This window comes from Mustela erminea, chromosome 10 (genome assembly GCF_009829155.1).
Source record: "Mustela erminea isolate mMusErm1 chromosome 10, mMusErm1.Pri, whole genome shotgun sequence".
NCBI classification, from domain to species: domain Eukaryota; kingdom Metazoa; phylum Chordata; class Mammalia; order Carnivora; family Mustelidae; genus Mustela; species Mustela erminea.
Window position 1 is genome coordinate 76,425,586 of NC_045623.1, and position 14,497 is coordinate 76,440,082.

Consider the following 14,497-nt stretch of genomic DNA (forward strand, 5'->3'; position numbering starts at 1 on the left):
TTGTCCAAAGTCAGAGCTGTGACAACTATGAAACCAGAGATCCAACCCATGAATTCTGGCGCTAACTCAGAGAAAATATGCAGCCTGGGAGGGCCTGGACCTCTGGGGAGCAGTCAGGGTTCAGGTCAGGGGAGGGTCTTACTGTTCACTGTCCCCAGCCTTGAGTCCCAGGTGTTAAAGTTCAGACTTGATGCTCGGTTCCTGGGGGATTCAAAGGCCGAGGGAGTTCATTGGAAGTAGTCGGATTTGTCCCCCTGGGAACCAGGGCCCCTAGGAGCCCAGTTTCAAAGGAGAGCTCCTTAGACCCCTATCCCATCCCTCACAGAGAACCCGACAACAGGTGAGGAGTTGTGGGAGTGGGGACAGTGGCCCATGGCTTGTGTGTCTTCTCCTCTGAGTCATCCCTTCTTTGCCTGCTCTGGTTCTGTCTTCTGTCTACAAATCTGCACATCTGCAAGTTCCTTCATGCCTGTGCTCTTTGCTCTGTCCTTTCCTTTGTCCACAGCTTCTTCCCCAGCTCTCTGACTTGCTCACCACCCAGCTACCTTTCTTTTCCCTCTGTCTCTATCTGACTTGGTGTGCACAATTCCCTTAAGACATCTGGCCTTCAGTTGCCAATGAAGACAAAGAGAAGAGGAGGGACTGCTGCTGGGGAGGCTGAGGCAGCTGGGCTCTCCCATGTCCCTGTCCTAATCAGGGGGACCTTTAAAAGTGGGCAAGACAAAGGATGCAGACGAGAGGTGAGGAAGGCTGATAGGACAGCACTAGGATATGGGAGAGAAGGAGGTGACGCTGCAAAGAGATCTCAGGGAGGCAGGGATTTGGAAGTCCACATTGGAAGCTGCTCTAAAAATCTCTTATTGAAGGGGGAGCAAGGCATACACCTCCCACTAAGATACCTATAGTTCAGCGATGCTCCCTATCATAGTCGCCAGGAGGGGTGGGGGCTGAGTGTGCTTCTGGAGCCTATCCCCCATTCACTTTCCCTCTGTTTCTCTTCTGTGCGTCCAGTGCTCTTTCCTACATACATTCTGCACCAGTAGAATGAGCAGACAAAGGCCATGGTGAAAATGCTCTTTTATTTAGATTGTTCCTAAAAAATGCTGTAGGATGAGTGGGTGGGTGGGACTGGGGGATGGGAGTCACAGTGAGAGGCTGCTACAGGGCTCTGTAGGAAAAAGATGAAGTTAGATAATAAAGAGGACAGAGAAGATGTGAAAGTCCTTAACTTCTCCAGGGAGAATGGACCTCAGCAGCCGTTCTGCTCCATGTCTCTCTTAGTCTAGGCTGATCCCACTGTGTGTCTGACATATGGTCAGCTAGATTGAGCCTGAAGCTCTCAACAAAAACAGCGAGCTCATTTCTTCTCAGGACAGTCCTTTCTGTCTATGAACATCTCTGACATTCTCTAGTCAATCTGTGCTTGGCATTCTGGTAAAATTTATACTAATTTTATTTTATTTTTTTATTATATTCAGTTAGCCACTATAGTAAACAATTAGTCCTTGATGCAGAGTTCAGTGATTCATTAGATAAGTGTAACACCCAATGTTCATCACAGCAATGCCCTTCTAAATACCCGTCACCCTGTTACTGCCTTCCCCCCTCCCTCCTCCCCTTCTAAAATCCCCAGATCGTTTCTCAGGGTCCATAGTTTCTCACAGTTCATCTCCCTCTCTGATTTCTCCCCACTTTGGATTTCTTTACCTTCCCCTGTGGTCCTCCATGTTATTACGTATGTTTCATATATGAGTGAAACCATTATAATAATTGTCTTTCTCTGTTTGACTTACTTCACTTAATATAATCCCTTCCAGTTCCATCCAGATTGATGCAAATGGTGAGTATTCATTGTTTCTGATGGCTAAGTAACATTCCATTGTGTATATGTACCACATCTTCTTCTTCCATTCATCTGTTGAAGGGCATGTTGGCTCCTTCCACAGTTTGGCTATTGTGGACATCACTGCTATGAACACTGGGGTACGATATGCCCCTTCTTTTCACTACATCTGTATCCTTGGGGTAAATACCTAGTAGTGCGATTGCTGGGTCATAGGGTAGCTCTGTTCTTAACATCTTGAGGATGTTTTCCAGAATGGCTGCACCAGCTTGCATTCCCACCAACAGTGCAAGAGAGTTCCCCTTCTTCCACATCCTCACCAACGTTTGTTGTTTCCTGTTTTAATTTTTGCCATTCTAACTGGTGTAAGGTGGTATCTCATTGTGGTTTTGATTTGTATTTCCGTGATGACTAGTGACGTTGAACATTATCTCATGTGTCTCTTGGCCATTTGTATGTCTTTTTTAGAGAATTATTTGTTCTTGCCTTCTGACCATTTTTGACCATTCCCTTATATGATACACAAAGATAAACTCAAAATGGATGAAGGACCTCAATGTGAGATAGGAAGCCATCAAAATCCTAAAGAACTGCCTAGAACATAGGCAGTTACCGCTTCAAAATCAGCCACAGTAACTTCTTTCAAGACATGTCCCCAAAGGCAAGTGAAATAAAAGTGAAAATGAACTTCACTTTTGGGACTTCATCAAGATAAAAATAATAAAATATTTTTATTTTATGTATATTTTATTTTAAAATATATAATAATAAATATAAAATAAAATGATATAAAATAATATAATAAAATAAAAATAAAATATATTTTATTTTAAATATATTTTTAATATAAAAGTCTTCTGCACAGCAAAGGAAACAGTCAACAAAACTAAGAGGCAACCCATGGAATGGGAGAAGATATTTGCAGATGACATTACAGATAAAGGGCTGAAATTCAAGATCTGTAAAGAACTTCTCAAACTCAACACTCAAAAAACTAATATCCCAGTCAAAATTTATACTAATTTTAAATTTGGGACTATGCAGAGCAATTCTTATCTTCTTCCTTAATACAGCCCTTTATATACTTCTGTAGACAGTCCTCAGCATCCTCCCTAACTTCAGTTTCTGCAGGGAAAACATTACCAGTTGCTCAGATTTATTTCTGTACCTTCACAATAGATCGTCCCACAAGCCACAACTTGTTCACATACCTCCTTAAGGCATGGGTCACAGATATAAATTCTACATTTGAAGGAAAGTCTGAAATTTGCCCCACTAGAGGGGATAGGCATTAATCACCTCTATTTATCCTGCCAACATAACTTCTAGGATGGAGTCTAAGACCAGCATCCCTGCTTTAAGAATTTAATGAATATTAATTGAGTTCCTACCAAATGCTTGGCACAATGGTTGATGCTGGATCTATACTAGTGGACAAAATAAAAAAGTCTCTGCTCTTACAGACTACCTGGGGGTAACAGACAATCATCAGGTAAGTAGATAAGTGTTTTTGAGAAGTGAGAAGTACAATAAAGAAAAGTAGAGCCAACAAAGAAGTCCCTGAAGAATGGCTGCATTTCAGACAAGATGGTGAAGAAGGAGTTTTCTGATGAGTGACAGTTGGGCAGAGATGTGAAGGAAGATAAAGAACTCACCCTAAAGAGATCTGGCAATGGAGAGCTTAAGTTCTGGATGTTGTGGCACAGGTCTTTAACTGAAAGTCTAGTTGGCTGTTGTTGGACTAGAAAGGATGATAGTGTGGTTTTTGTGGAGTGAACCAAGGAGACAGTAATGGGAGATGAGATTCAAGAGTTAGAGCATGTAATGAAAAATTCAGAGTTCAGTTTTGGACATGAGAAGTTTGAGGAGCCTATTAAACATCCATGGGCAGAGTTCAAGTAGGCATTTGGACACATGGAATGCAAGGGGACCATTTAGGCAGGAGATATAAATATGGAGATGTACTTAAGCCAGAAGACGGGCTGGTTTCAGACACTTCTGGTTCTTGTCTCACTTGATATCTATGCATATTTGGCCACAAAGACCCTCTCCTTGCAGGCCTTGTCTCTTCCTGGGTTTCTGTGTCACATGTCATCCATCTTTGGCCCCTCGATACCTTCTTCTCTGGATTCTGTCCTTGAATCCAGCTCCTAAATGTTGTGGCTTTTCAGAGTTCTGCTGTCAGCTGTCTTCTTGCTCTCTACACGCTCTCCCTGGGTGGTCTCTTCTGATGGCTTCAGTTCCTACAGAAGTGCTGAGGACACTCAGATTCCTCTCCTTAGAACTTTCTTTTCAGCTCTCAACCATCAGCCCAATAATACTGGGAGTATCCCAAGTTCCCTGAGTCCAAAATTAGACTCATCATGTGTCCTCTTCACCTCCTTCCTAAACTTCACACTCCTATGCTCCCGACCTCAGTGAATGGCACCATCACTCACCCATTTACCCAAACCTGAAACTCATTTTTGACCCATCTTTCTTTCTCACCACTCCCTAATCACTTACTTACTTCTGTAGATCCCACCTCCTAAAGACTCTTGTCTAATACTGACCTTTCATGTCAATAGTCACTCCATGCTTATCCTTTCCTCCCTGAATAACTGCAGTCTTCACACTGCAGCCAGAGTGATTGTCTGATGTCAGAAATAAGCCTGATGTCATGTCTGTTTGGTGTATCCTTATCTTAACCAACTGAGCCACCCGGGCATCCCTTCCTTATCTTATTCTCTATAAAATCCACCCTTGATAGCCTGTTTTGCAGGACTTGATAGGTCCTCTGTGGTCTGCTTTTACCTACCTCTCTATCCCCTCCCTTATCACTCTCTGGCTAGTTTATGTTGCATAACTTCACACAGATGACTCTCTCTGCCTGGCATATCCTTTTCTGAACTTCCCCTGTGTTTAGTTAGAATCTACCCACTCTTCAAAGACCAGCTTGACTCTTACCTCCTGTAGGATGCCTTCCATAATTCTCCAGATTGAGTTAGGCTTGTTGTAGCAAACTGCCTGCCGTCAAAACAAGGAAGTATGGTACGTTTCTCCATGCTTTATTTTGTCAGTTTCTCATCCAAAATCCCAGTGGCTTCAGCCACTGCCAGGCTTGCAGTAAGAGAGAGATGAAGCGAGGGGCAAGATAGTCCTGAGTTGAATGGTACTGCCCTGATTATCTAAAAATTGTGCTTCCAGTTCTTCTCTGGTATTTTTTTCTCTAGAGAGGAAGGAGGGTTGGGGAAGGGGAGAGGGAGAGAGAGAATCTCAAGGAGACTCTACACCCTGCGCAGAGCTTGGGCTCGATCTCACAATCCGAGATCATGAACTGAGTGGAAATCAAGAGTCAGACGCTTAACCAACTGAACCACCCACGTGCCCTCTTCACTGTATTTAAAGATAATTCCTTTCCTTATGGAATTCTCATTGCTACTGGTTTTAAAAATCCTGTCTGATAATCTTTGACTTTCAGTGGGCTTGCTTAGTAAAATACATATAATGTGGTTACTATCGTAATTTTTTTGGGTCTATCATCTTACTACTTGTTTCCCATTTGTTCCAAGTGTTCTTCATTTCTTCATTCCACTTTTCCTGTTTTTTTTTTTCAAATTAATCAAAAACTTTTAATTATTCCCCTTATATTCTGTATTGTATTTTGAGTTTTACTATTTTTAAAAGAATTATTGTTTGTTATTCTAGAACAGAGATTCGTAAACCTTACATTTTTAAAAAGGTTTTAAAAATACAAAAAATATGCTGCAGTGTATTTTGCACAGACTGTATTCTGTACAAAGCCCAAAATATTTATTCTCTAGCTCTTTACAGAAAAAGGGTCCTGACATCTTATCTAGAGAATAAAATATGCATATTTGATTAGTATAACCTCACCTAAATTGCCATTTCCCAAACAATGTAAAATCTAACAAGGATTTCCATCCATGTTCTCTTCCTACTCTTTGGACAATTTTTGTCATATATTCAACTTCTACATGTATATGTAAGCTCCAATAATGTGTTGCCTTTTTTTTTTTTGCTTTAAGCAATATTCTATAATTTTTACCCACACATTTATGATTCCTGGTGTTCATTTTTTTTCTCTCAATTGCACACTTCCATCAGGGATCATTTTCCTTTAACCTAAAGAAGCTCTTTAATATTTATTTTACTGTGAGTCTTTTAGTAATTAATTATCTGGTTTTTGTTGTTGTTGTTGTTGTTTTTCTTTTATTTCTTTTTTTTTTTTTTTGGTGTGGGAAGAACAAACAGCTTTCATTTCTTAAGGATATATTTATTGAGTATAGTAACCTAGCATGGTAGTTTCTTTCCCTCCCTCCCTCCCTTCCTCATTCCCTTCTTCCTTTCCCTCCCTTTTCTTTGTCTCTGTCTCTGTCTCTGTCTCATGTATTATCCACTGTGGGTCCACGGAAACACAAGACTTTCACTTTTCATGAAGTATAATTTCTTTCCAAATAATACTTATTTTCTGGATTGAGTCAGATATCTAATAGCTATGTTTCTAAATTTCTAAAGTACCTGTCAAGCTATTCCAGTAGTCCCACTGAAGCCCATTTGATAAGAGCTTCAAACACGGGGCAGAATCTCCATTTGGTATGAAACTCACAACAGGTGCTAGATCCTCAAATGTCTGATTAGTTTTTTGACCACTTAGAAATCCTTTATGAACCACATGAATTGTGCAAGTTCATGAAGTACAGAACAGAGTTTTGAACCCTCCTTTTATAAGTTCTACATTTTGAAGTGTGAAATTTATTATCTGTGATCTCAGAATAAACTGGGATTAAGTAATACAATATTAACATGCTCTTTCATATAAAATGGAAGTTCTTAAAACATTTTTGGTCCTTAGTTTTGTGGTGTCCTAATATGCACTTATTTTGCTACTGATATTTGCCACTTCTTCTTTTTAAAGATTTTAAATTTTATTTTAGCGAGAGAGAGAGAGAGAGAGAGAGAGAGAGAGAGAGTGTGTGTGTGTGTGTGTGTGTGTGTGAGCAGGGGTTTGGGGAGGCAGAGTGAGAAGGAGAGAGAATCTTAAGTGGATTCCCTGCTGAGTGTGGAGCCCAATGCAGGGCTTGATATCAAGACCCTTAAATCATGACCTGAGTTGAAACCAAGAGTTAGACACCTGACCAACTGAGACACCCAGGCACCCTGGTACTTGACATTTCTAATAAAAGAGTAGCATCAGAGTTTGAATGTGGAAACTTTATTTTATGAATGATTATGGCTCTATTCTTTCTCTATACCAGAAGAAGGATGCAAGACTTACTCGGGGGAAACCATAGCTCTCTTACTGAGTTTATTCTTTTAGGATTTTCTCAAAACAAAGAGATAAATGTTATTCTATTCAACGTCTTCCTCTTCCTCTACCTCATCACCCTTCTGGGCAATGGGCTCATTATCACCTTGATACGCATGGACTCTCGCCTCCACACACCTATGTACTTTTTCCTCAGTGTCCTATCCATTATGGATATGGGCTATGTCACCACCACGGTGCCCCAGATGCTGGTACACCTGGTTTGCAAGAAGAAGACCATCTCTTACATTGGATGTGTGGCCCAAATGTACATCTTCTTGATGCTAGGAATCACTGAGTCTTGGCTCTTTGCAATCATGGCTTATGACAGGTATGTGGCCATTTGCCATCCCCTGAGGTATAAAGTCATCATGAGCCCTTTGCTGTGTGGGTCAATGGTGGCCTTCTGTGGATTCTGGGGTATCATCTGTGCCCTGATATACACTGTCTCTGCTATGATTCTTCCCTATTGTGGTCCCAATGAGATCAATCACTTCTTCTGTGAAGTACCTGCAGTCTTAAAGTTAGCCTGTGCAGACACATCTCTCAATGATCAGGTGGACTTCATCTTGGGCTTCATCCTTCTCTTGGTTCCACTCTCCCTCATCATCATTGTCTATATCAATATTTTTGCTGCCATCTTGAGGATTCGCTCAGCCCAAGGGCGGCTCAAGGCCTTTTCCACCTGTGCCTCCCACATCACTGTGGTCACCATGTTCTCCATACCATGTATGGTTATGTACATGAGACCTGGTTCTGAGTCTTCCCCAGAAGAGGACAAGAAGTTGGCTCTATTCTACAACATCATCTCTGCTTTCCTCAACCCCATTATCTATAGTCTTAGGAACAAAGATGTGAAGAGGGCTTTCCTCAAAGTGACTGGTTGGGGCAAAGCACCAGAATGAAGTCACAGAAGCATGGGCATCGGCACCAAACCTGGAACACAACCTACTGACTTCTCCATCCAAATTCTTTCCAACATCCAGTAGGCATATATGATATATTAATGGATTAGACCCAGTAAGATCATAACATGAGAAAACCCAGAAGGTTATGGCAGTAGGTTTCCCTCAAGCATAAAGACCGCAGACAGGGGACTCCATGAAGGCACACCTGTATTTGACTCATTTCTGTATCACCAGTTTACAAGACCTGCCATAAAATTGGCATCAATATTCATGTTTTCTGTCACTGAATGAACATGAACATGAGCGCTTGAGCTCTGGACTCATGAAATAAATTCAAATTGATGGGCATAAGATGACTTCCAGCCTCCTAAGTTAATGACACCATTGTAGCTCAGAAGGGATTTGACAAGTTCTGGAGACAGAATAGTTTAAGAAAGTCAATGGTGATCATATAAAATATGGTTCAGGAAAGTAATACAGGTCACTTTTCATTCGATACTATTAGAAGAGTATGAATTTAGGTCACATAAGCCCTCATGTCACTAAAAGAAGGAACTCTGTCTCAGTGAAATGATATTTGAAGGGGCAAGTAGGATCTCTTAACAACTGGGAAAATCTCCCACTCAGACACTTTCATAATGTATTCTCAACTTTACTGAAGTACATTGACATATAGTGAACTGTAGATTTTGAAAGTATACAATTTGATGAGTTGTGAAATACATATATACTTGTGAAAACATCACCATGGTCAAGATCATTATCATCAACATCCCCCAAAATTTCCTTGTGACTCTTTGCAGTTCCTTTGTATTAGTTACCTATCAGCGTGTAACAAATTACCCCCATTTTTTGTGGTTTAAAACAGCAAACATTTATTTTTTGTAGTTTCTTTGGGTTAAGAATCTGAGTGGAGTTAGAGGGATTAGGAGGTTCTCACAAGGCTGCAACCAAGTCACCAGCTACAGAAACCCTAACACTTAACTGGGGAAAGTTCTTCTTCCAAACTTCCCTGATTGTCACCAGGACTTAGTTCCTGACTCTTGGACTGAGAGTCTCATTTTCTTCCTGACAGTTGTACAGAGCACTCATTAGTTTCTTCCATGTGGGCCTCTCCTTGGAGCAGCTCATCACCTGGCAGTTGGCTTAATCAGGGAGGTCATGAGCAGGAGTGAGCAAGGATCTTTTGTAACCTAAATTTGAACATGATTTCCCATCACTTTCAGGGTATTTATGAGAAGATCTCTACTAGGTCCAGCCCAAACTCAAGGTCATGGGATTACCCAAAGGCATGACTACCTGAGTGCTGGGGATATTGATTCAATCACAGCTTCTCTCTTGAGATTTAGACTCTTGCTAATCAAGGAATGATCTGGAGATTAGCATCACAGCATCATTCAGGAGTTAAGAAATGCAGAAGCCATTCCTCCTCCCACTTGGTTTAGCAAAAGTGGCCAGGAGGCAATCTCAGCTTCTAATTAATCAGAACCATAGACCTCCTCCCTGATGAATGAATTCCTTCTTTGAACACAACTTCAAAGTTGTAGGGACAGGAAGCAAAAATTTCTACGGGAAGCTTTTTATATTGGTGAGAGGGACAACTCCTGTTACATCTCCTTGCTCCTGGATCTGTGCCTTCTCTTTCTCACCATAGAGTGACTACTGGTGTAAGTCATAAAGTGCATTCTATAAGATAACACTACAACCTTACAAAATGTTGTCCCCCAAATGGCATGATAATCGAAACTTAAATCAGTAATTCCACAATCCTCTTAGGCCCAGGAGTTTCTGAGTGTTTGGGCACAATGGGAGACCACTGAATTCTGTGAGTGAGTTGACTGTCACACTTTTTACACTTGATCTTAGCCAAAAGGCCAAGAAGCAATTGACTGTCACACTTTTTGAGATAAAGTGCATATCTTGTTCAGAGATGATATGGCAATGGATAACACATGCCGTCAGACCATTAATGGTGAATCATAAGAGATGCGTGAGGTAGGAAACCTGAATATGCGTCTATCTCTGGGAGGACAGACTGCAGCCCCTTCGTGATGGAAAGTATCTAATGTAATTTATGTGTCACCAGGTAACTGGAAGCTCTCTCAGGGAATGGTGCCACATCAAAGGTTCAGCATCTGTCTCTGTTGCTGGAGTGTGGCAAACAGTAGTGACAGTGGCCATCTCAGCCTTGGTGAGGCTGACTTCATGCAGCTGAGTCCATACATAGTCTCTGTTATACTGCAATGGCTGGAGCAGCACTTGTGTGGTTCAGGAAAGAGGCTGACCAATCTACAGGTGCATCATCTAGTCTACCTGATTATTGAGAGACACTCCCCACAGTAGATGCTCAGTTTTCATATGTATGTATCACACAATTATGTTCATATTCTGGGTCATGGAGAGGCACATACACATGACTTCCTCTAGAGCTCACATCATTAATCCTCCAATCTTCTTCTTTCCAAGTTTCTGGCCACCTTTCCATCCCATTAGCAATTGCCCATGAAATAGTGTGTAGCCACACTGAGGGGCCTCTCTCATTCCCTGTAAAGTAGACAGCCAGATATACCATCTAAAATTCTACTCATGGAAACAATTTTCTTTTACCATACTCAGTGCTGCCTTAAACTAGGCCTTTCCGTCCTCTGTTAAGTAGCTATAGGGCATTTCCAATGGGACTGAGGGAGAGGCAGTAAAGTAGGAGCAAGAACCATGGGAGACTTGGTGAATACTTATGAAGCTCACCACCTAGATCTCAGATTGTATATAAAATTTTCATTTTAGAATAGAATTCTTCTGTGTGTGTCCAGTAGGATGATTCCATGGATATGATAACAGTTTATGATGGGCGATTTTGTTTGTCTTGTCATTTGATGACCCATAGTTAGGTTTTCAGTTTCTACCAGAATATAGGAGCTATTAAAAAAAAAACCACACATTTTATTTTGAAGTAATTTACAATTCACAAGAAGTTGCAAAAAATAGTAAATTGAGCTCTCGGGTACCCTTGATCCAGCTGTCCCATAATAATGATATCTATGACTGTAGTACGTTATCACATCCAGTAAACGGACATCAGCACAATGTTAATAACTAAACTATAGACATTATTAGAATTTCACCATTTATTACCTGTACTCATTTTTGGGGATATATGGTCTTATGAATTTTATTAAATTCTTAGCTTCATATAACCACAATAAGGATACAAAACTGTTCCATTACCACAGAGAAATCTGGCACTGATGGTCACTGATCTGTTTTTCTGTCACTTTAATTTTGAAAATGTTACACAAATGGAATCATGAAGTCTGTAACTTTTTAAGTCGAATTATTTTTAAAACCCAGCCTGATGCCTTTGAGATCCATCTAGATTGTTGCACATATCAGTAGTTTGATCCTTTATATTGCTGAGTAGTATTCTCTTGTACGGAGGTACCAGAGTTTATCCGCTCACCTGTTGAAGCACATTTGCATTGTTTTTAGTTCTGTGCTATTATGATTAAATTTGCTATGAATATTTGTGTAAAGTTAAAAATAGTAAGTTATTTTTCCCTAGAATAAATTCCCAGGAATGTGATTGCTGGAGTCATATGATATGTGTATGCTTATAACAATATTCTAACACAAACCACAATGACATACCATTTCATACCTTCTGGGATGACTAAAATTTTAAAAACTACATTAACAAGTACTGACTAGGGTGTAGAGAAATTGAAACTCTTACACATTGCTGGTAAGAATGCAAAATTGTACTGCTGCTTTGGGAAATAGTATGATAGTTCTTTAAAACATTAAACATAGAGTTATCATAGGATGTGTCAATTCCACTCCTAGATGTATATCTAAGAGAAATGAAACATATATGTTTAACAAAAACTGGTATATGAATATTCCTAGCAGCATTATTCATAGTAGCCAAAAAGTGGAATCAACTCAACTGTCTATCAACTGAATGGGTAGATAAAATGTGGCTTATCCATACAATGAAATCCTACTTTGCAATAAAAAGGGATGAACAGTTGATAAATGCTAAATGGATGATTCATGAAATTAATGAGAAAAACCAGTCATAAAAGTCTGTGTATTACACAGTTCCACTTATATAAAATATCTAGGACAAGCAAATCTATAGACAGAAAGTAAATTAAATTAGTAGTCATTGGACAGACCTAGGGATAAGAGCAGGGTGATAAGGAGTGATTGCTAATGGGTATAGAGTTTCTTTTGGGGGTGATGAAGATGTTTCTAAATTGCATTATGGTGATAGTTACACAATCCTGTGTATATAAGAAAAACCACTGCATTAACATAGTTCAAGTATATGAGTTTTATGGTATGTAAGTTATATCTCAATACAGCTATTTTTTAAAAAAAAAAGCATATACCTAACTGTTTTACAGAGATGCTGTACAGTTTTACATTCCCACTAGTTTTGTAGGAGAGATCCCTTTACTCTGCATCTTTTCCAGCACTGAGTGTGGTCAGTATTTTTTATGTAAGTCAATATACCAGACTAAATAGTGTAATAGTGGAGTGACACCTCTCCGTGGCTGTAATTTGCATATGATTAATAGCTCGTGATGTTGGGGAGTGTTTGGGTGGCTCAGTCTGTTAAGTGTCTGCCCTTGGCTCAGTTCATGATCTCAGGGTCCTGGGATGGGCCCTGCACTCAGTAGGGAGTATGCTTCCCCCTTGTTCTCTGCCCCTCCCCCTGCTTGTGTTCTCTCTGTCTCTCTCAAATAAATAAAGAAAATCTTTAAAAAAAAAAAAAAAGCAAACCCTGGAATATGGCTGGTTGAAGAGATTTTTTTTTTTTTCCTGCAATGCTCTAGCCATAGCATGGACTTAGGGAAAATTCTGGCTGACATGCAATCAGGATCTGGACTAATGTACCTGGTTGTGTAAAATGTGAATGTGTTTGAGTTGAAAACACAGACAAGGTAAGCTGCCCTGGTTAGTTGGTATGAACCAATGAGATTCACTTAAAATGACATGATTCCTGTATTGATTGGCTGACTTGAGCTAATTCTAGTGATGATAATGAGCACTGTAGCAGAACAGACCAAGATTAGGACTGAGTGGCAACCACCACGTTTAAACTTTGTAGGAAGTGATGAAGAGGTCTTTGCGTGGACATTTACAGCTCTGCAGGTATTTATTACAAAATGAGAGGGCGCCTGGGTGGCTCAGTGGGTTAGGCATAACCGTTCTGGCTTAGGTCATAATCCCGGGATCCCAGGATGGAACCCTTTTTTGGGCTCCCTGCTCAGCAGGGAGTCTGCTTCTCCCTCTGACCCTCCTCCCTCTTGTGCTCTCTCTCTCTCTGCCACTGTCTCTCTCAAATAAATAAATAAAATCTTTATAAAAAATGAGAAAGACCGAAATTCCTGAGGTAGTCATTCCACTCAAAAGGATACGTTAGAGTAAGCAAAAAGCAAGCAGGAGGGAAATCTATAGACAAAAGCGGAAATCAATGTGTAGAAGGTTAATTAACAAAGCCATCATCTGTTTCTTTGAAAATACAAATCAGGAGCGCCTGAGTGGCTCAGTGGGTGAAGCCTCTGCCTTCGGCTCAGGTCATGATTTCAGGGTCCTGGGATCAAGCCCCGCATTGGGCTCTCTGCTCAGCAGGGAGCCTGCTTCACCCTCTCTTTCTTTGCCTGCCTCTCTGCCTACTTGTGATCTCTGTCTGTCAAATAAATAAATAAAACCTTTAAAAAAAAAGAAAATATAAATTATATGCTCCTCTGGCAAAACTGTTCAAAGAATAAAGGGAGAAGAAAGGTACATTTTAAAAATTAAAAGGGGATACAGTGCTACATATACAGTATACTTTAAAAAACAACTTGATGCCAGTAAACTTGAAAACCTAGATAAAATAGATAGTTTTCAAGAAAAATGTTAAATTGCCAATGTTGACTGAAGCAGAAGTAGGAAATGGAAACAGGAATCACCAGAAGCTCTTTGGAGGAGGGGTGAGTTTGCATGCCACGACTGCAGGCACAGTCAGACCTCTGTACAGAGAAATCTGAGATACTCTGGATGGGACTCGCTGAGGACGCTCTGTGGGGAAGCTTGTTCCAGAATGGAAGGGGTTTGTCCTGTTTGGAAAAAAAAAAAAAAAATGAGATGTCTGTGACAGTGCCAGAGACCTTATCCAGGCACACTGTGTGTCTTTGATCACTGGGACTTCCTGGGAGTCCATGATTCCATCCCTGCTGTGTGGATGTGAGGGAAGGGGTCTATACAGTGGATGGGGTTGTTGAAAGCCACGACTTGCCAGATGACTGGACATATCGTGATTGGGGGTAGATTAAATTGGGGCAAGAGGGGAGCAAGAGAATGAGTTGAAAACACAGACAAGGTAAGCTGCCCTGGTCAGTTTATTAATTTGTTAATTTGAAAAGGTGGGGAGCTTGTGTGTGTGTGTGC

The 14,497-nt window shown here is 40.6% G+C and overlaps 1 protein-coding gene across 1 annotated transcript; it reads left to right on the forward strand.

Moving 5' to 3' along the window:
• The first annotated feature begins 7,108 nt into the window (after positions 1-7,108).
• Positions 7,109-8,056, forward strand: LOC116600601 (olfactory receptor 2A12-like). Its single transcript, XM_032360693.1, has one exon. It carries the CDS (start codon positions 7,109-7,111, stop codon positions 8,054-8,056), a length of 948 nt encoding a protein of 315 aa, XP_032216584.1.
• Positions 8,057-14,497: the final 6,441 nt, after the last annotated feature.

Coding starts and splice junctions, on each gene's coding strand:
- LOC116600601 (XM_032360693.1), top strand. CDS start 7,109: ATGCAAGACTTACTCGGGGGAAACCATAGCTCTCTTACTGAGTTTATT.